At 37.5% G+C, this 23204-nt stretch overlaps 1 protein-coding gene across 4 annotated transcripts in view; it reads right to left on the bottom strand.

The window, feature by feature from the left end:
• Positions 1-13834: 13834 nt before the first annotated feature.
• DSC3 (desmocollin 3) overlaps positions 13835-23204 on the bottom strand; it is a 43066-nt gene continuing 33696 nt past the window's right edge. Inside the window, exons 15-17 of one of the 4 annotated variants that reach the window (XM_032602680.1) lie at positions 19485-19727; positions 17646-17688; positions 13835-17566 (exon numbers count right to left, since the gene is read on the bottom strand). In XM_032602680.1, the coding sequence (XP_032458571.1) occupies positions 17662-17688; positions 19485-19727 (270 nt within the window). In that variant the 3' untranslated portion in view covers positions 13835-17566; positions 17646-17661. Of the gene's footprint in view, positions 20806-23204 lie in introns of all 4 variants that reach the window. The other 3 variants (XR_004345383.1, XM_032602678.1, XM_032602681.1) reach the window with 3 other exon arrangements.

Raw genomic sequence — 23204 nt, 5'->3', positions numbered from 1 at the left:
AGCTTTGAGTACCACCTACCCATTTGGACCACTTGAGACTTTCTTGCCTGGCCATATTTTCTCTTGCTACCAAGTTGCTCTTTGAGAGTTTACACCTTAATTTCTTATGAATTGAAATATAACTGACATATCACATTATAATAGCTTTAGATGTACAACAGAATGGTTCAAAATTTGTACCTATCATGAAATGATCACCACATTTAACATTTTACACCACAGTAAGTCTAGTTAACATCCATCACCACACAGAATTACGAATTTTTTTTCTTGTGATGAGAACTTTTAAGGTACTTTTAGGTACTTCTTAAAAGTTTAAAAATTGCAATATTTTAAAACATTAGTTTAGATTTAGGACGCCCATATTCTATATTTCCTTACTTTACATGTATTTCCTATTTTCTCACATACCTACAATTGCTTCACATGATATTATTTGTCATGCTTAGAAATCCTCAGAATGGCATTTTCATTGGGATATTGTGGAGTACTACTTCCTAAGGAAATGTTTCACAAAAGAACGTCCATTGGAGGAATTATACATAAGATTCCTTTTGAAAAGAAAGAATACACATTAACATATGAAGTCTGAAAAGTCTCACAAAAAAGAACTATTTTACCTTTTATAAATCCAGGTTTTTAAACTCTGCTATTAACTTGCATTAAGAAATGCAGATTTAGAACATATAACTCAAAGAACTAAGATTACAGTTCAAGATCCATAATATCTCTTACATACAAAACTGGCATTTTTGACACCACAAATACTGCGATTACAATTCACTTTGTTATCAACCCAGAATATTTGTTAACATTGAAAATACCATCAAATTCCAAAATTCCCTAGACAACAGTTTTAGACTATTTTAAAAAAATTTCTCATCTATCTTAAAAGATGTAAATCATTCAGTTAATTTAAAATAAATCTTTTGTGTGAAAATTGTGCACCGTGTAACTCTGAGCTGACCTGTGAAAACTGTCTAATTTATCGATATATGTTGCCATCTAGTGGCCACTTCTTAAATCACAGTTTGAACTCTCAGAAAGGAGTGGCCCTTTGGTTGGAAGGTGTCATACAGTAATTACTTTCAGAAATAGAGTAGATTATCACTAAACTCAGATTAATTTATAATTCTATAAATTTAACTTGTGATGAGTATTTTCTTCATGAAATCTTCTATTTGATTTTCATTTCACTTATCCGCTTTTCTAAATTTACTGAGTACCTCTAAGTGTAAACAGTAGTTTACTATTTTAGGGCATTGGACGTCAGGGTGATTTTGACCTGCCCAAAATCAGGAGGCAGTGGAGAGAGAGAGAAAGAGAAAGTAGAGTTTTCACAGCTTGCTCACTTGGAAAGAAGTTCAGAATTACCGGGGAAATATAAGCATCAAATACCGCATGAGAGGGGAAAGAAGTTAGATGTGTAATAAAATTAGGACAGGATACAATGTTAACACAACCTGACTAAAGTTTGAGATGACTGGCCTAAGAAAGCAGAGAAATTAGAGACAGAATGAAAGAGTGAGAAAGAGGCTGATTTTTTTCAAAGTGAATATTCTTAATCAATACCTAACCAATAGAGTTTCAACTTTTCAAAGCTTGGCTAAAATGATAGAACTGTCTCCATTTCATTTCAGATATTTTTAATCTTTGCAATTTTTTAAATTGTATTTTATTGTGGTAAGAACATTTAACATGAGATCTACCCTCTTAACAAATTTTTAAACGTATAATGCAGTGTTGTTCTTACAGTGTCGCACAGCAGATCTCCAGAACTTTCTCATTTTGCATAACTGAAACTCTATAACCATTGAACAGCATTTCCCCATTTTCCCTTCTCCCAGCCCCTCGCAACTACCTTTCTTACTCTTTGCTTCTATGAATTTGACTATTTTAGATTCTTCATATAAGTGAAATTATGCAATACTTGTCTTTCTGTGACTGGTTTATGTCATTTAATGTCCTCGAGGTTCATCCATGTCGTTGCATATTGAATAATTCCCTCCTTTTATAAGGCTGAATAACATTCCATTGAATGTGTATACTACATTTTCCTTATCCATCTGTCAGTGGAAACTTGGGTTGTTTCCACATCTTGACTATAGCGAATAGCAATACAATGAATGTGAGAGTGTTAAGATCTCTATAAGATCCTGACTTCAATTCTTTTGGATAAATACCCAGAAGTGGGATTGTTAGATCATATCATAGTTCTATTTTCAATTTTTGGAGGAAAAATATACTATTTTCTATAGCAGCTGCACCATTTCCTATTCTTACTAACAGTGTAAAGGGTCCCAATTTCTCCACACCCTAGCTTGTTGTCCTTTGTTTTCTTGATAATAGCCATCCTGACTAGTGTGAGGTGATATTTCATGGTGGTTTTGACTTGCATTTCCCTGATGATTAATGATGTTGAACATTTCTTCATGTACCTATTGGCCATTTGTATGTATGTCTTCTTTGGAGATATATCTACTTAACTCCTTAGCCTATTTTTTAATCAGGTTATTAGTTTTGGTTATTGAGTTGTAGGAGTTCTTCAAGCATTTTGGAGATTAACCCCTTATCAGATATGTAGTATGCAAACACTTTCTCCCGTTCCGTACGTTGTCTTTTCACTCTGCTGATATTTTCCTTCGCTATGAATCTTTGGAATTTTAAACGAAGACTGGAAGCTATCAAACTCCCAGCTTGCCAACAGAAAAGTCATATGCTTTTTTAATGAACATTCTAAAAATTCAGTACAACTAAATAAAAGTAAGTAAAAAGTATCTATTGCTGAATAACAAATTATCCTAAGGCTTATGACTTAAAGGAACATATTTAAAGGACTTCCCTGGTCGTGCAGTGGATAAGACTCCACGCTCCCAATGCAGGGGGCCTGGGTTCGATCCCTGGTCAGGGAACTAGAACCCACGTGCCTGCTGCAACTAAGACTTCGCATGCCACAGCTAAGGAGCCAGCCTGCTGCAGCTAAGACCCGGTGCAACCAAAAATATATATATAGGGACCAGGAGAAGATGGCGGAAGAGTAAGACGGGGAGATCACCTTCCTCCCGACAGATACACCAGAAATACATCTACACGCGGAACAACTCCTACAGAACACCTACTGAATGCTGGCAGAAGACCTCAGACCTCCCAAAAGGCAAGGAACTCCCCACGTACCTGGGTAGGGCAAAAGAAAAAAGAATAAACAGAGACAAAAGGATAGGGACGGGACCTGCACCAGTAGGAGGGAGCTGTGAAGGAGGAAAGGTTTCCACACACTAGGAAGCCCCTTCGCGGGCGGAGACTGCAGGTGGCGGAGGGGGAAGCTTCGGAGCCGCGGAGGAGAGCGCAGCAACAGGGGTGCGGAGGGCAAGGCGGAGAGATTCCCGCACAGAGGGTCGGTGCCGACCGGCACTCACCAGCCCGAGAGGCTCTTCTGCTCACCCGCTGGGGCGGGTGGGGCCTGGGAGCTGAGGCTTGGGCTTCAGAGGTCGGATCCCAGGGAGAGGACTGGGGTTGGCTGCATGAACACAGCCTGCAGGGGGTTAGTGCGCAACGGCTAGCCGGGAGGGAGTCCGGGAAAAAGTCTGTAGCTGCCGAAGAGGCAAGAGACTTTTTCTTCCCTCTTTGTGTCCTGGTGAGCGACGAGAAGGGATTAAGAGCGCTGCTTAAAGGAGCTCCAGAGACAGGCGCGAGCCGCGGCTAAAAGCGCGGACCCCAGAGACGGGCATGAGATGCTAAGGCTGCTGCTGCCGCCACCAAGAAACCTGTGTGTGAGCACGGGTCACTCTCCACACCGCCACTCCCGGGAGCCTGTGCAGCCCTCCCTCCCCACGGCCTGAGTGAGCCAGAGCCCCCGAATCAGCTGCTTCTTTAACCCTGTCCTGTCTGGGCAGAAACAGACGCCCTCAGGCCACCTACACGCACAGGGGGCTCCAAATCCAAAGATGAACCCCGGGAGTTGTGAGAACAAAGAAGAGAAAGGGAAATCTCTCCCAGCAGCCTCAGGAGCAGCAGATTAAATCTCCACAATCAACTTGATGTACCCTGCATCTGTGGAATACCTGAACAGACAATGAATCATCCCAAATTGAGGAGGTGGACTTTGGGAGCAAGATAAATTATTTTTTCCCATTTTCCTCTTTTTGTGAGTGTGTATGTGTATGCTTCTGTGAGAGATCTTGTCTGTATAGCTTTGCTTTCACCATTTCTCCCAGGATTCTGTCCGTCCGTTCTTTTTTTTAAAGTTTAAAAAATTTTTTTCATAATACTTATTTTTATGTTATTAACTTTATTTTATTTTATCCTACTTTATTTTATTTTTTATACGCTTTCTTTCTTTCTCTCTATTTTTTCTGCCTTTTATTCTGAGCTGTGCAGATGAAATGCTCTTGGTGCTCCAGCCAGGACTCAGAGCTGTGCCTCTAAGGTGGGAGAGCCAACTTCAGGACACTGGTCCACAAGAGACCTCCCAGCTCCACATAATAACAAATGGCGAAAATCTCCCAGAGATCTCCATCTCAACACCAAGACCCAGCTTCACTCAATGACCAGCAAGCTACAGTGCTGGACACCCAATGCCAGACAACTAGCAAGACAGGAACACAGCCCCATCCATTAGCAGAGAGGCTGCCTAAAATCATAATAAGGCCACAGACACCCCAAAACACACCACCAGACGTGGACCTGCCCACCAGAAAGACAAGATCCAGCCTCATCCACCAGAACACAGGCACTAGTCCCCTCTACCAGGAAGCCTACACAATCCACTGAACCAACCTTAGCCACTGGGGACAGACACCAAAAACAAAGGGAACTACGAACCTGCAGCCTGCGAAAAGGAGACCCCAAACACAGTAAGATAAACAAAATGAGAAGACAGAAAAACACACAGCAGGTGAAGGAGCAAGATAAAAACCCACCAGACCTAACAAATGAAGAGGAAATAGGCAGTCTACCTGAAAAAGAATTCAGAATAATGATAGTAAAGATGATCCAAAATCTTAGAAATAGAATAGAGAAAATGCAAGAAACATTTAACAAGGACCTAGAAGAACTCAAGATGAAACAACCAATGATGAACAACACAATAAATGAAATTAAAAATACTCTAGAAGAGATCAATAGCAGAATAACTGAGGCAGAAGAACGGATAAGTGACCTGGAAGATAAAAGAGTGGAAATAACTACTGCAGAGCAGAATAAAGAAAAAAGAATGAAAAGAATTGAGGACAGTCTCAGAGACCTCTGGGACAACATTAAATGCATGAACATTCAAATTATAGGGGTCCCAGAAGAAGAAGAGAAAAAGAAAGGGACTGAGAAAATATTTGAAAAGATTATAGTTAAAAACTTCCCTAATATGGGAAAGGAAATAGTTAATCAAGTCCAGGAAGCACAGAGCGTCCCATACAGGATAAATCCAAGAAGAAACACACCAAGACACATATTAATCAAACTATCAAAAATTAAATACAAAGAAAACACATTAAAAGCAGCAAAGGAAAAATAACACACAAGGGAATCCCCATAAGGTTAACAGCTGATCTTTCAGCAGAAACTCTGCAAGCCAGAAGGGACTGGCAGGACATATTTAAAGTGATGAAGGAGAAAAACCTACAACCAAGATTACTCTACCCAGCAAGGATCTCATTCAGATTTGATGGAGAAATTAAAACCTTTACAGACAAGCAAAAGCTAAGAGAGTTCAGCACCACCAAACCAGCTTTACAACAAATGCTAAAGGAACTTCTCTAGGCAAGAAGCACAAGAGAAGGAAAAGACCTACAATAAAAAACCCAAAACAATTAACAAGATGGGAATAGGAACATACATATCGATAATTACCTTAAATGTAAATGGATTAAATGCTCTAACCAAAAGACATAGACTGGCTGAATGGATGCAAAAACAAGACCCATATATATGCTGTCTACAAGAGACCCACTTCAGACCTAGGGACACATATAGACTGAAAGTGAGGGGATGGAAAAAGATATTCCATGCAAATGGAAATCAAAAGAAAGCTGGAGTAGCAATTCTCATATCAGACAAAATAGACTTTAAAATAAAGACTATTAAAAGAGACAAAGAAAGACACTACATAATGAGCAAGGGATCGATCCAAAAAGAAGATATAACAATTGTAAATATTTATGCACCCAACATAGGAGCACCTCAATACATAAGGCAAATACTAACAGCTATAAAAGGGGAAATCAACAGTAACAAAATCATAGTAGGGGACATTAACACCCCACTTTCACCAATGGACAGATCATCGAAAATGAAAATGAATAAGGAAACACAAGCTGTAAATGATACATTAAAAAGATGGACTTAATTGATATTTATAGAACATTCCATCCAAAAACAACAGAATACACATTTTTCTCAAGTGCTCATGGAACATTCTCCAGGATAGATCATATATTGGGTCACAAATCAAGCCTTGGTAAATTTAAGAAAATTGAAATCTTATCAAGTACCTTTACCAACCACAATGCTATGAGACTAGATATCAATTACAGGAAAAGATCTGTAAAAAGTACAAGCATATGGAGGCTAAACAATACACTACTTAATAACCAAGAGATCACTGAAGAATCAAAGAGGTAATTTAAAAAATACCTAAAAACAAATGACAATGAAAACACGACAACCCCAAAACTATGGGATGCAGCAAAAGCAGTTCTAAGAGGGAAGTTTATAGCAATACAATCCTACCTTAAGAAACAGGAAACATCTCGAATAAACAACCTAACCTTGCACCTAAATCAATTAGAGAAAGAAGAACAAAAAAACCCCAGACTTAGCAGAAGGAAAGAAATCATAAAGATCAGACCAGAAATAAATGAAAAAGAAATGAAGGAAACAATAGCAAAGATCAATAAAACTAAAAGCTGGTTCTTTGAGAAGATAAACAAAATTGATAAACCATTCGCCAGACTCATCAAGAAAAAAAGGGAGAAGGCTCAAATCAATAGAATTAGAAATGAAAAAGGAGAAGTAACAACTGACACTGCAGAAATACAAACCATCATGAGAGATTACTACAAGTAACTCTATGCCAATAAAATGGACAATCTGAAAGAAATGGACAAATTCTTAGAAATGCACAACCTGCTGAGACTGAACCAGGAAGAAATAGAAAATATGAACAGACCAATTACAAGCACTGAAATTGAAACTGTGATTACAAATCTTCCAACACACAAAACCCTAGGACCAAATGGCTTCACAGGCGAATTCTATTGAACATTTAGAGAAGAGCTAACACCTATCCTTCCCAAACTCTTACAAAATATAGCAGAGGGAGGAACACTCCCAAACTCATTCTACGAGGGCACCATCACCCTGATACCAAAACCAACAAAGCTGTCACAAAGAAAGAAAACTACAGGCCAATATCACTGATGAACATAGGTGCAAAAATCCTCAACAAAATACTGGCAAACTGAACCCAACAGCACATTAAAAGGATCATACACCATGATCAAGTGGGGTTTATTCCAGGAATGCAAGGATTCTTCAATTTACACAAATCAATCAACGTGATAGACCATATTAACAAATTGAAGGAGAAAAACCATATGAGATGTCATCTATTGAGATGTCAATAGATGCAGAGAAAGCTTTCGACAAAATTCAACACCCATTTATGATAAAAAGCCTCCAGAAAGTATGCATAGAGGGAACTTACCTCAACATAATAAAGGCCATATACAACAAACCCACAGCCAACATCATCCTCAATGGTGAAAAACTGAAACCATTTCCACTGGAACCATGGTTCTGGCTGGTCCACCCTATATTTTAATCATAGCTGGGAATTTTTCTCTCCTTCTCTTACTTTTTTTTTTTTTTTTTTTTTTTTGCTTCTCTTGAACATTTCTTTCCCATTGGGCCTAAGTAAAACCCTTTTAAATTTTAGTAGATTCTAGTATGATATAAATAACCTAAACCCTCAGTTTGAATGCATAACTTGGAATGCAGGCAGAGTAAAGTGGCAAACACTCTTCAAAAAAGCTACAAGGGGGCTACAAGCTCACAGACACCGTGAGTAAGAGATTATAGGTAGAGACATGCAATAGACCATCTAAGATCTGGAGGAGAATCTGGAGTGAAACTCTTTGAGAAATCAGGACATTCAAAAGCAGCTGCTTATATGGGGGATTTTAGAATATCACACGCATGCCTAGGCAAGATGCAGGTTCAGAACAGTCACCAGAAGACCTTAAGCTTTCACCTTGCACTGATCCATGAAGGACTGTCTCAACAAAAAGCCAGTCTGCAAAAACTGGAAGAGATAGTTGTTCTTTCTTTTCACTTTTTTTTGGTGTATTTTTGTTTGTCAGTGAGATATGATTTTACATCTGCTAAAACAGCTACAATCAAAAAGCATACGATAATAAGCATTGGCAAAGATGTGGCGAAATCAGAACCTTCATACACATTTGTGGTCATGTAAAACGGTACAGCTGCTTTGAAAAACATTTTAACCGTTCCTCAAGAATTTAAACATAAAATTACCATGTGATCCAGCAATTTCACTCTTAGCTACATAGAAAAGAAATGAAAACGTATGTCCACACAAAAATGTGCACGAGTGTTCATAGAAGCATTATTCATAATAGCTAAAAGGTGTAAACAACCAAAATGTTCATCAAAGATGAATAAACAAAATGTGTATAGCCATACAATGGACTATTTTTCAGCCATAAAATGAATGAAATAATATACATGTTACAATATTGATAAACCTTGAAAATACTATGTTAATTAAGTGAAAGAAGCCAGTCACAAAAGACCACATACTATATGGTTCTATTGAAATAGAATGTCCAGAATAGACAAATCTTTGGAAACACAGTAAACTAGTGGCTGCATATAGCTGGGGGTACAAGGGGATTATAACTAATGACTATAGGATTTCTTTTGGGGGTGATGAAAATGTCTTTAAATTAATTGTGGTCGTGGTTGCACAACTTCGACTATAATGAAGATATTCAGTTAATTACACATTAGATTAATTGTATGGTATGTGAATTGCATCTCAATAAAGCTGTTAAAATACATAAACTGATTGGTTAATTGGCAAATCAATAAATAAGTAAATGTAGAAAACTGGTAGTAGAGATATAATGAATTTTTTTAACTGGATTGATGCAAATATAGTAAGGAAAGAGGAATGAAGTAACAAAAAACAGATGGTTCTAAAAGAAAACTAATAGCAAGATGGTAGACTGAAATCCAACTATATCAATATTTAAATAAATGAATTAACCCAGTTAAAAGGTTTTTCCTTTATTATAAGACAAGATCAAATTACATGCTGTATGCAAGAAACACACTTTAAATAAAGACACAGATGTGAGGAAAATAAAGGAAAGGGAAAGAAATATACTCTTAGCAAAATATTTAGCAAAAGGAAGCTGGTATAGCTGTATAACTATCAAACAACTTAGAATTTAAGGCTAAAAATGTTACAAATGATAAAAAGAAACACTTCATAGTGATAAATCAATTCAACAGAAAGATATGAAATTTTATATAAAATTGTCAAAAAATTTAAGACAGGCAAATCCATAATCATAATAGGAGGTTTTAACACACCCCTCTCAGTATAGATGTGTGATAGAATGAGCAGACCAAATATGTGGTAAAAAATACAATATTTGAGCAAATTGATCAGCCAAATTGACCTAAATGACATATATAAAACTTAACCGGCAGCAACTTCAAAAAACATATTCTTTTAAATTTTGAAAAGCAGGGAAGTAGAATACCCCATTTTTTTGACAATTTCAAGTAATGAAATGTTTATTGCATTGATTTGAGAAATTTTCTATATAATTTTCAGCATTGTAACCACTTAGGAACAAAAAAACAGAGTGGAAATTGAATAAACTTTCTAAAAGAAGCAAATCGAGGGGCTTCCCTGGTGGCGCAGTGGTTGAGAGTCCGCCTGCCGATGCAGGGGACACGGGTTCTTGCCCTGGTCTGGGAAGATCCCACATGCCGCGGAGAGGCTGGGACCGTGAGCCATGGCCGCTGAGCCTGCGTGTCCGGAGCCTGTGGTCCGCAACGGGAGAGGCCACAACAGTGAGAGGCCCGCGTACGGCAAAAAAAAAAAAAAAGAAAGAAAAGAAAAAAATCGAGCTGTAAATATTTGATAGGCTCCTTGAAACATACATCTTTATGTCCTTTCCCTTTCTTACCAGAATGAAAAATTATAGGACTGTTGGTGTAGAGATAAATAGAAAACCTAAACTGTGGAATACGTGACATCAGATTAGTAAAGACGCACAGGCTCTGTTTAAGAGGGATGTTTTTCAAGCCTTGTAGGAAAAATGGATTGACTTGGGGTGGAGACAGACCATTCAAAGGTGACATAAGCTGGCTGGAAGGCAAACATCAGATCTAAAATCAGACCTGGCTCATGGCTGTAGCGACATGTTCGAAGACAAGTTGGATTCCCATTGTTGGAGGAGAAACAAGATGCCAAGCATTGACATTGGCAGCTTGGTTCCCCCCAGAACACTTGCCGGTTCACGCCTATTTATGTATTCCTTGTGACATTCCAAAGTCACTTACGTGGGCGCCTCCATCGTGACATGTGAAGGAAGGGATCTGGTAAGTAGAAAAGTTAGGAGGCAACTCAAGTCTAAGTCGGGGAGGCAGTAAATAGAAGACAACAGGAAGAAAGAGGAGGAAGTGAGGGGGGGCGGGGATGGGAAGGAGAAGAAGAAATGCGGAGGAGGAAGAAGCGGAGAAGAGAAGAAAATTTTAAAAGAGAGAGGGCAGCGAAGAAGGAAGAGAGAAAGAGGAAGAAGAAAACCCTATGTACTAACTCATCTCACCTGGGTAGTAGGAACTGCTGTTATAATTCATGTGTCTCCTTTGCCGAAGACCTGACAGTGGATGCTTACCCTATCCAAAGTAAGACCCCAAACCATTACGGTAGCCACAGAGCCCTACAGGATTTTCCCACGGTGACGCCCCCTCCCCGGCCCTCCCACTGTTCCTCTGTCTTCCACTCAAGTTCAGCGACACCAGCTTCGTGGAACACACCAAGCAAAATCTTACCTCAGAGCATTTGGGTTAGCTATTACCTTTCCCCAGAACGCTCTCTGCCCGCCCCAGCCCTGCAACAGGGCTTCCTCATTCACTTCCTTCAGGTTTTTGCTCAAAAGTCACCTAATTATAAAGGCTGTTATAATTATAACCACTGTTTAAGAAAATAAAAATCTCCCATATTTCTGTGTGCCCTTTTTCTGCTTTATTTTTTTCTTTACATCATTCATTGCTCCGTGGCATGTATTTGTACGTTTGTTCATTATCTGTCTCCCCTCCCTTCTTGGGATTTGTCATGAGAACAGACTGGCTGTTTTATTCACTGCTGCATCTTTAGCATCTAGAACTGTGCTTGGCATGTGGTAGTTGACCAAGAAATAATTGTCAGTGATTTACTGACTGACAAGGAAGGAAGGAAGGAAGGGAGGGAGGGAGGGAGGGAGGGAGGGAGGGAGGTGGGGGGAGGGAAGGGACTTGCTTTAGACAATAAACAGAAGCAAAGTGAAATTAAATAGTTTGTCCAGGTTACTTGGCAAGTTAAATAATTTTACTGTAATGAGCCAAACAACCTTTGTAGATATTTAGAACATAAATTGCATTCAAATTGAAAGCTGATGTTCTCTTTGTGTATACATGTGTGTTTTTGTTTTATTTTCTTGTGCTTCTCTTTGGATCATTGTTCTAATGTGTTATCCTCATCTATCAAGATAATAATCTTATTCTATCATTACACATTCGGTATGAGTGTTGGTGTGTAGACTGGAGATGGGACATTAGTCTAATTTGCTGCTTGAGATAATAATTTGCTCAATTAAATTACCTAAAAATCTGGTCAGAAAATAGGAGCTTACAACTTTTTCAAGGATTAGTAAAATAGTTTTAAAAAAATTAGGGGGTATCCTAGATCTGAAGATCTCAGGAAGAGAAATCCTTCCCTCTGATCCCCAATTGCTTGAAGCAGCATAAACTCTCTGAAACTCGGACACAATCCATGAATAGATGAGTGAAAAAGAGCCCTACTTTTATTCTGATAAAATGTCCATTTTTATTTTATTATGGCCAACCAGCTAAATAGGGTGTGAGGGGACTGTCAAGATAAAGACAAATTAAGTTATGAAAAAATATTGACATATTTTCTACATCTGGAATTGTGATCATGGATATTATCTGTGTTCTAGGTTTACACACATACAACATAGAATTCCTTCTAAATCATACATCTTTCCAAATCAAGAGGGTGAGGTGAAGAAGGCTTCTTTTTGAAAAATACAGTGTTTTGAGAATTGGACTGAGGAAAGTATTCATATTTAATTCTGAGGACCATTCCCAGAGTGGACCAGGTACATCCAGTATCGCCAAATTAGAATCACAGAACAACATGTGACTAAAGCATGTGATTCTAATAAAATCCACATCACTTTTTCCTCTCTGCTTTGCTTTTTAAGTGTGTATTTTCCCCACTATTGTTGTGCTGTCCACAGGAGATAGAACAATGACAGAAGACATAGGTTGCAGGTGTTTCTGCCAATGTTTTAGCTTGTTTCAAATTGCCTTCTGAAGATACTTCTGCTTTTGAAGTTACACGTGACAACAACGTGCTTCTCTGGCACTGCCCACATGTTTGTGCATCCCCAGGTGTCTTCACACTGTGCTCAAACACAGCAGATGTCTGAGTGGTACCAAGTGCCAAGTGGCACTGAGTAGGGAGACAGTCTGGTGGTTGGTCACACAAGTGGTCATTAAGGCAGCTCTTAGTCTGATCAGGGTTACCTGGCTGGCTTAGACCTTGAATCTCTAGGTGTTAATTCTCTGGCACACGTACACAGAATCTAATAAAAACAGAAGGACTTAGTTGCTTAAATGGGATGTGGGTTGGGGAATAAAAACAACCTATCAGAAAGAAAAACATGCTAAAGAATTGTTTTGTGTATTATGAGCACAAATTTTAGGGGGGAATAAGTGTCTCTTCCCCCCTCCTCCTTTTCTCCTATATAACCATAACCTTTTCTCCAAAAAGAGATCAGGTATTGTTTTGTATTATATTCGACTACATAATTTTACTTCCTATATACATAACATTCATAAATCTTTTACTATGTACAGGCAATGTTCTACATGCTTTAAATATATGAATTCATTTAATCATCCCCACAACTCCGTAAAGTTGGTATTGCTTTTTTGATTTTAAAGATAAGAAAACTAAGACTTAGAAGATAAGTAGCCTTTCTTAAGTTACACACTTAATAAGTGGCAGAGCCAGGATTCAGATCCAAACAATCTGACTCTAGACTCCATGCTTCTCAGCCACTATGACCCAAAATCTAACCAAACGAATTCTGCTGGACATGTGGAACCAAGAATGGAATATTGCTTGATTTTTTTTTTAACTCATAATGTTTTTCCTTGACTACATTGCTCCTCCAAGTAAGAATCCTGTATCACTGTATTAATTCTGGAACATTCTGCAATTACAACCTTACAATACTTCTTCACCAGTCAAAATCAGCTGATAGTTAGACAGATATATAGACGGACAGTTAGCAGACAGTTAATATTTGTAAAGCTGTGCCCCAAATGGTGACCTCCTCCCAAATAGTATAATGATGTTGACAATTTGGTAATGACCCCTTCTCTAAAGTATTTCCCTATAAATACAATGAAACTATTACTAAGGATCTGTTTCCATTCCAGTATTAAGCACAATTTTGCAGCATGACCACCTTGGAATAATTTAATCTCTAAAAATAGCAAAGACAAGAAATCAAGTTAACATTGTTTTATTATATCCCAGATCTGTCAATATTGCGTTACACATTAAATTTTTGCTTATTTTAACCTGCCATGTTTCTCTAGAAGCAAAGTAACTTCTCTGAACAGCAAAATAAAAGCTCTGTTAAAAACGCTGCAAAATCTCACTGCATTTTAGACAGATAGTTAGCTGCTTCCTTACAAAAATAAGAAAAAAATAATTTGTACATTTACATAAAAATTCAAGAACATTCACTGGAAGAAAAATTAAAGCTTCAAAAAGATATTTTCTTTCACACTAAAATAGCATAATTTTCACCTTACACATGTAAGGAAAGAAGAATACTATATGTTATAAATGTTTACATTAAAAATAAGAAGCCCTTAAAAGGAAAATTACTCTATAAAATGTCTAAGTCTAAAAAGCTAGATTTCAGGAGCAAATTAGAAAACAGAAAATGGAGCATCACATAGAAAATTCAGACACCTGTTTAATTGAAGACATCTATCTCAGCGACCAGAGGGCCTCATTAGGAATCCAGTATTCCCCATGAATGCCGTGTTTGTCCTGCACAACCAGTTCAGGCCCGTCCTGAAAACGCTTTCAGACTCAGCAAGGAGTCAGCTCTCTTCTTGATTCCACACTCCAAATAAGCTGAGGCAGAGAAAGGGTTGGTGACACTTCACCAAACGCAAATGGCAGCTGCCACTGGCCTGCGAAAAAAGGAAAAGGAAAGGCCTGGCCTAGGACAAATTAAGAAGCAAACAATGTTGCTTCAGTGTGTACCACTCATGTCCCTTTTGTGGCCTCTCTTTTTGCCCTTGAAGGCCTGGGCTTTCGTGTTCCTCTCTGACTGTGCAAATACCCCACTTGGGCTTGCCCTCTCCTGGAGTTCTCTGTGTCCCCACCTGACCACGTGATCTTTTTCTTTCATGAATTCAAACTTCTGAGTTCCTCTATTATTTAAAAAATCCTCGTAAGAAAGCAAACCCGGAAAAAGTAATTTATACTGAAGGGTGATTGACAGCCCGGAGTATTTGCCAGCTAAGTGTTATTGACAAGGTTGGGAGAGAGATTAAAAGAAAGGGGGCCTGATGGGAGGGCTGATTTCCTTGAATCACATCTATGTCTCTTTAAAACAGGGCAGTGATTAGGGAAATGACATTTTATAGTTTCCAGGCTTGGATTAGAACACAGTGTAAAGGTGACAGATTTGAGGACTTAGGACAGTCACGCCCCACTTTCGTAAGATTTACCCCACCCCAGCCCCCTTTAGCCTTTAAAATCTGACCCAGAGAACATGGTTGTTTGGCTCTAAATTTTTTTAAATGTCGATTGGTAGGAGAGACAATGAAAATGGTTGTAGAAGATTTATTTTTACCAGAATTAGGTTAAAAGAAGTTTTTAGTGTTATCTCCAAGAAAAACATTTCATCTCTGGAAACCTGTCACTGGAAGTCAAGGAGCCCTAGCTGTGATAGCCAGTCACCAGTTTGCTCCCAGTCTGTAGATGCAGAAGGAGACTGCAAAGCAAATCTACAGTTCCGCGTGATCCCTTCTTTCCTTTCCACTGAAACCAGAAAAGTTTAATTAACTGTATACAATTTTAAACAAATTACATAAATGTACACGAACTATTTCCTGACATGCTTAGTTATCATGCAGCACCTAAGAACCAAACATAAGTTCTCTATTTTTTAAATCCCGGATATTTATTATAGAACACACCACACCCCTGCCTCATTTAAAATTAAATGTTTTTCACTTTGTTTAAAATGTTGTTTTTCACTTTGTTTTAAATGTTGCATTGATTAATGATTTAACCATTAATGACTAGTGGTTATATATTTAACCATTAATGATTAATGGTTATATATTTGACCATTAATCAATAAACATTAATATGTATGCATGTGTATATATATACATATATCCAGTTCAAACTGTATTCCTATCGAACATTGCTACTTCGTGGGCTAGCTCAACAAATTCTGCCTCCAAAGTAAAATAAAGAATTTTTTTTTGCAGGGTCGGGTATGGGGAGCAGGTCCCAATTCTTCATAGCTGCAAAATCTTAAAATTAATTTAGTCTTAATTATTTTTCTTTCAAACTTTTCTTCACCTAGTGGTACCTATTATTTGTTGTCTATTTTTTAAACTATCATTTGAAGTGAGTACATAATAATGTGCTATTAGGTTTATCATGAGATTAGATGTTAATTATTTTAAGTTTAAACGTCATTGCTTTGGGGAATTTTGCAAGGCCTTCCAGAGGCTGTAGCATGTGAACAAATTTGAGAAGCACAAAATTTAAGCAACACCTTGGAAGATATTAAATTGCACCTAAGGTTTAAGTTTCCCTATGTTCATTTGATTCATTATAGCATTGTGTAATATTTACCTGCTTTAATAAGGAATAATGTATTTCATTTGAAAATGGTAGTGAACAGAAATGAATGTTAATGCTCATTGCTACTGTAACTACGATGGGAGTCTGTTTCTTCAGACTGATTCGATGGCGTAACTACAGTCCATCTAAGGATAAGATATTCTAATTGCAAACGACTACTGTTGAGAGAAAATAAAGAGCCATATGTGCTAAACTTGCAAATGAAAATATGAAAGTATAATTCTCAAGAGAAGAAAAGCAACTTTTTCTCAGCATAATTCTCATTACTGGCAAGTTATCAAAGGTAGTTCTGAATCTCAGGAAAAAGACTTGTGATTACAATCTCAACAGAAGATCTTTACATTGAAATACTGGCAATAACTCTGTATGGTGAATATAGTTTTCTTTCTCGAGATTAAGGAAACTTAGATATATTCCTCATAACAGGACTTTTGTAAACCATAAAACACACTTTCAAAAGTATAAAAGCAACACTTTTTTTTTTTTTTTGGTCTACACTTTCCTGGTCTAGTTTTCACATTGTGGCTCTGTGTTTTTGAGACCTTATTAGGGCAATCTAGTATCTAGAACTGCTCTTCATAATCTAATTGCTACCCAGAAGAAAAACAAAATTCTAATAGCCTTCAGAGCAAATGACCAGGTGCTATTGATTTTTTAGAGCTAAAAAATCTGACATAATTTACCATAACGATTAATATTCTACTTTTATCTAAATCTGGAATAAGGATGGAATTTCTAGCCCAGAGAGCTGTTCTACTATAGTCAGTCAAATACAGCTTCTATTGTTGGACTGATATTTAGCCAATGTATTTATTGGAAAAACATATGCAAAGAAGAGGAGGTCCTTTATAGACCTTAATTCCAGTGCTATAGCATGAGATTTGCTGGTTGTCTGTTTACTCAGCAGTAAAAGAGGCAAAATCTGTTTTAACATTTTAAACTTCCTGAAAAGATAAGTAACAAACTGTTTTAAAGTAGAAATTGGTATGTAGCATAATTCAAAAATTTTAGAAAAATTCATATATATTCATATTCATAGATATCTAGATATCTAGATATGAATTAAATTTTACAATATCCCTTTCAGAAACCTCCAGAATGTCTGACAAAGATATGTCTAATTGTAGTACTGTAACGTTATTTCTTTGTGCATGTTTCTGCTAAGGCAGTAAATTTGGTCTCCAAATTATTTAAAAAGTCAAGGCCATCCTCTTCCTGTTCTTCACTGCAGCAACCTACAGAACCAGCTGGAGACCCTCTTCCTTCATAGTTATACATAAGAACATAATCTTGAGATGGCATGTGGTCTTCATCCTGATTACATAGATGCAGTTTCTGTAAAGTTTAAAAAAAGGGATTGTATTATTGTTTTAAACACACTGAAAGATAAACATAAAATTTATTTTTTATTTACCTTTTATGTTTAATTTTTAACCAGTATGTCCTCTAATGGATTCCTACATACAAAAAATGCACATGGTTGGTCTATATCACAGTCATACTACAAAGTCAGTATATTTTACATTTCTAGTAATCCATACAAATCCAAAATTATGTATACACATTATATTTAAGTACATTTAAATTATTATTAAATTCTTACCCCTAAATTTTATATCTAGAGGTCAGGCTAGTCCACAAAATGGTGGCAATATGCATAGCGGTTAGGAATTTGAGCTTGGATAGTCAAGCAGTCCTGATTTGGAGTCATAGCTTGGCTTTACCAACTAGCTACATGACTTTGAGCAAGTTATAATACTGAACATCTTTAACTCTCAGTTTCCTCATTTCTAAAATAGGAATACAGACAATGCTATTTCACAGGATCATTATTAAATGATGAAATAATAATGCATGAAAAATACCCTTATTATGTCCAGCACATAGTACATGTTCAATAAACGAAAATCGCTATTATCTGCAGATATAATGTCAGTAAGATTACCACATTGTCTTCAGAATCAAGCTTCCGAGAGAGCCAAACCATGACAAAATAAAAAGATGCACCAAAAAGTTTCAGTGAAATTTAAAATAATCAAGATAACTCACACTGCAAAAACCTGGCCAGAATAGAGGCCAAGCATTCAGCCACATTTACCCTCGCTCTTTGTCAAGTTGGCCTGTGTGCCAACTTGTCAAACTCGTGCACCTCTCCCCTTTCTCACCTGTGTACACATCCCCTCTCAAACCCAGCGCTTATTACCTTGGCTTACGTTAGCAAGTGTCTCTCTTCATGACCATTTTAGCCTCACGTCCCATTACCTGACATGCACATTGGAGAACACGCCTAAGAGTGTTTCTTAAGCTTCCCTCCTCCTCAGCCTGATCTTACATGGCTACTGACTGTCTAGAAACAGAAAAGGGATTAACATTTGAATTTGATGAAAAAAATAAATATGCTGTGGACCTATGCTAACCTACAGCCATGTCACAGAATGTTGCCCATCTACAGTCCATCAAAGGCTTTAGGGTTTCTGGACCAGTGTTTGTATTACAACAGCACTGGTACTCTCTGATAAAAGAAGTGAAAACTTAGTACCAGAAAGAATACTTAATTCAGTGGTCCTCTACTCCGGCTGCACGTTTGAATCACCTGAGGAGCTTAAAAAAGAAAAAGAAAAAAAAGCTAAACCAATTAGAATCGGAATCTTTCAAGGTGAAGCACAGGCATTAGTATTTTTTAAAAGCTTCCCAGGGAATTTTGATGTGCTGCCAGGAATGAAAATCCCTTATTGAACACCCCTATCTTTCACATCCTTGCTTTCCTCTGAATTAGAAACAGTTTATATATGCATGACGCCTTTTAAATGAAAAAATAGTTCATATGAACCATATTATTTAATATTCACTCCAGAATTCTGTACAGATGCTTTGTTTTCACAGAGAGATGCAGATTTGATTTGGGGATTTTTGTGATTGTGGAGAATGAGATTTTTTCCCCCCTATTCTTCTATACTAAAAGAGTTCATGAGATAAACACACACCTAAAAATGAAATGCAACTTCAGTGAGGGATAGTAGAATCCTCCAATTTTCATGAGATTTTAGAAATTAACAGAAATGTGACACATGAAATAAAAACTTTTATATCAAATACTGTAACGAAATCAAAGAGCAGGGGCAAAAATAATCAGAGAGGGAGAGAGAAAGGACACATTGGAGAATCTGAAAAAGAAGTTTCTGAAAATATATATTAATCTCAATTTCCTAATGTCCATTTAAATTGCAGGGTCAAAACACTCAAGAAAACTCACTTCACCAAGGCGGGGCTGAGTGAAATTGTACCACTCCGAGTGGTCCATCTCCACAGTGCCTCCTCTGCAGGAATCCAGGGTGCGATGATGCCCGGCCCCCTGGCACAATTCCAAGGTCTGGTTTCCTCCTTTTACCATTTCAATGGTTTCCTGCCTGCCATTTTTGACTTCTGATCCCATAGTACCACAAAAGCCTTGGCTAGAGTTGTTGACTGTATCGGTCGTAAAGCCATTGGCAGAACACTGAAATAAGATAAGACAGTTCATATAGGGAGTAAATGGGTTCCAAGTAAAGTCGCAAGAAGGCAAAGGAGACAGCTCGTTTACTCAACCTTTTATTCATTCATTCATTCAACAGACATTTATCATTTTCCAATTAGGTGCAAAGATAGAGACAAGGTCCCTCAGTGGCTCCAAGAAGCTCTTACTCCAATGAGGCAGAAAAATAGACAATTACTTTAAGAATGTGATTATGCTGATGTACAGGTGAACACAGAATGCTATAGGGACACAGAGGAAGAGCATGAAAATTCAAACTCGGAGAGAGTAAGTGGCGCAAACTGGGAAAACTCTGAGCTGAGGGATTCCTACTGAGAAATAGGAGGAAGAATGCATTATCTGTAAGAGGGTCTAGAGGCAAAGCCAAATGGGGTTCCTTGGGGGTTCCCAACTTCAGCCTGTCGAGAATGCCTACCACAGAAAGTTCGAAGAGAGAGAGGAAGCTAGAGAGGTTATAAAAGGCCAGAGGACATAAAGATCTATATGCCATGCTAAAATTTTTAGACTATCTTGAAGATTATGGGGACTAAAAGAACGGTTTTAATAACAGGCAAGGGACATATTTTAAAAAAATCATTTTAGGCAATAATGTGAAAGACAAATAAGAAGGAGACAAGTTTAGAGTCATGGATATCAGTCAGTGAAACATTATAGGTGAAAAACGATAAGGATCTAAGCCGAAGTCAAAGCAGCGATGATTAAAAGAAGAGGATGGACTCCATAGAGTGCTTACTGGTGGTTAGATGGATGAGGCAACACAAGGGAAGGGTCAGGAATTATTCCTATGTGTCCTGCTTGTGCAACTAGATAGATGGTACGATTCACTGAAACAGGGAGGAAGGATGCACTTGCGGGTGAGAGGAGGGTGAGCAATTCAATTTTGGACGTGGTAAACGAGAAACCTGTGGATTTCCAAAATGAGTATATGAATATGTGGTCTGGAGCTCAGGTGACAGATCTGAGCTGGAGTATAATTCTGGGAGTCACTTCCATGTCGTGGGGAGTTGAAGCCATGGGAATAAGTTATATCACCCAGAGAAAACTGCAGACCAAAAGAAAAAGAGGCTAAGAATAGAACAACAAGAAACATCATGTTTTAAAGGGTGGATAAAGGAATTAGAGCTGTGACAGAATTGATGTGGAATAGCCACTGAGATAATACGGAACCAAAAAGCCATGACTCTCTAGCCAAGAGAGGATTACGGTAAGGAGATCAATGGTGTAGAAAAAAATCCAAGTAGGGTAAGAACTGGTTCAAATGAAGTAGGCACCCATGAGAGTCAAGTAAAAAAGTGGCCAGTGGTGATCTGTGTCAAAAGAATTTCCACGGAGTGCGGAATGAACAGGAAGTAATGTCATAGAGAAATCGAGTAAAAAATATTTCTCTCAAAAAATTCGGTTTCAAAGAAAAAGAAATATGGAGGGATCTAAGGGTCAAGGGAGTATTTTAAAATGGAAAAGACTTGATTAAACATTAACTTAATGCTGGAACTGAACACCAACCCTCCAGGCCACAGGTGAGATGTTCAGTTATAGCAATAACCTCTGCATGTCAGTTTGAATTCTAAACCATCACTTTCATGACAAGACCTCCACTATAATCAGGTGTGATTGTGTCATCTTCTTACCAATTTATTTTTTCTATCTAAAATGCAGAGTCTCTATCAAAACAAAGATTTTCAAGTTCAGATAATTTACTGAATCTGAAATATATCTATAAAAGTCAAACATATTATTTTACTGCCTTTGAAAAAAATACCAGAAAAGAGAACTGAAAAGTAGCCATTTGGTGGCACTGCTACCCTACATTTTTTGCTTAGGTTGCTGCTACAGTAAAATTCTATCACACACACACACAAATCCTGTTTGTCAAATCTCCTTGATGGGTATAATTTTGTCATTATAAATACATACTGAGATCATATTTCTAAGCTAATAAAGGGAGAATTGAAAATAAACTAAAATCAAAGCTGAATCCACAGTACTGTTTCACATTCTCTAATTTCTGTTCCTTCCTCCAAGTTTATTCTCATAGGGCATCAACAACTCCTTCTCCATGTCAGTGATTTTCAAATTTACTTTTCCGGTCCTGATTTTTCACACAACTCCTAACCCCATGTGAATGCCTTTGACTTAAACTCAGATTCAAAACTAAAGTTACCACCTTTACTCATTGTATTAAAATGAGTTTACACATTCACCGTGAAATTTTGTTGCATTTTGTAAAAATATGCCTAAAATTATATGCTGGTATAAATTAACAATTTCAAGTCCTTTTGAGAAGTGTTCCTAATAGAGAACAGGTAAATAGGTGTATGTTATGGTGAAGTGGCCAATCAATGCCACCGACTCCAGCATCAAATGGCAAAGAAAAAAAATTAAGTACAGCTCAATCATTCCATTCTCAGATATAAAATAAGAGCTTACTATGAGTCAAGGACGATCATGGGGCTAAATCTATTTCCTGAATGGAGAGATAATTACAGGGTTCCACACATAGGCATGTCAAGCATAGAGGAGTCATGATTTTGCCTGATGGTGGGAAGGAAGTGAAAGAAATAGTCGATAAGAAAGGCATCGTCACCTTGAGATACAGAAAAGGCCTGATATAAAGTCACTGTCCCGGGCTATAGCTTCTGTCACATTGACTCCACTTTTTATTTTATTACTTAAAAGAAAACAATTTTATTTATACATTTAAAGTATTTCTTATCCATCCCTATTTTAATTTTCCAATAACCATTATCCTAGTAGAGTTATCTCATGCTTAAATTATCAAAAGATCCTAATCCTTTATCCTCCCCATTCCTAACGTCTTCCTGTTCTTGTTGGTCACCCTACTGATTCAGCATCACACTGCTCACGTTATGCCACTTTCGTGCAGAAAGCCTTGACTGGCTCTCCCTTACCAAGAGAATAAATCCAAAATCCTTAGTGTGCCACAAAAAAGTTTCATTCCCCCATCCCTCTCTTACTATATCTTCTCCCTCCAGAACCTAAGTGTCAAGCCTCTAGTCCAAAACATCATTTCTTCCATTTCAAATCAATTTATTTACTATTTGGTGAATAATCCCTAAACTTTGTCATCTCCTTTTTTATTCATCAGGCTGTTTTTCTCCATCTCTTCACTTTCAAACCCTTCGTGTTCTTTATGGTACAGAGTAATCTGTACCTCTTCCACCAGGCCTTTCTGGTTGATATCCAGACATCATGAATATACTTATGTATCATCAGTATCTTTGAACTCCACCAGTGTCCTATCATATTGGGGCTAATAGTTTACTGTCACATTCCTATTTATTTTTCAATTTCTCAAGAATGAATGAAATCTTTTCGAGGGAAGAACATGCCTTGTAATAGTTTTTTACATACTTCCCGCAGAACAAGAAGCATAGTGCCAAGCACCTCAGAGGTCCCAAGAAATATGTAAGAAAAGAAAGT

The sequence above is a fragment of the Phocoena sinus genome, chromosome 14, assembly GCF_008692025.1.
Source record: "Phocoena sinus isolate mPhoSin1 chromosome 14, mPhoSin1.pri, whole genome shotgun sequence".
Classification (NCBI taxonomy): Eukaryota; Metazoa; Chordata; class Mammalia; order Artiodactyla; family Phocoenidae; genus Phocoena; species Phocoena sinus.
The sequence above is the reverse complement of the archived record's forward strand: the minus strand, read 5'-3'. Positions and strand labels throughout refer to the sequence as shown.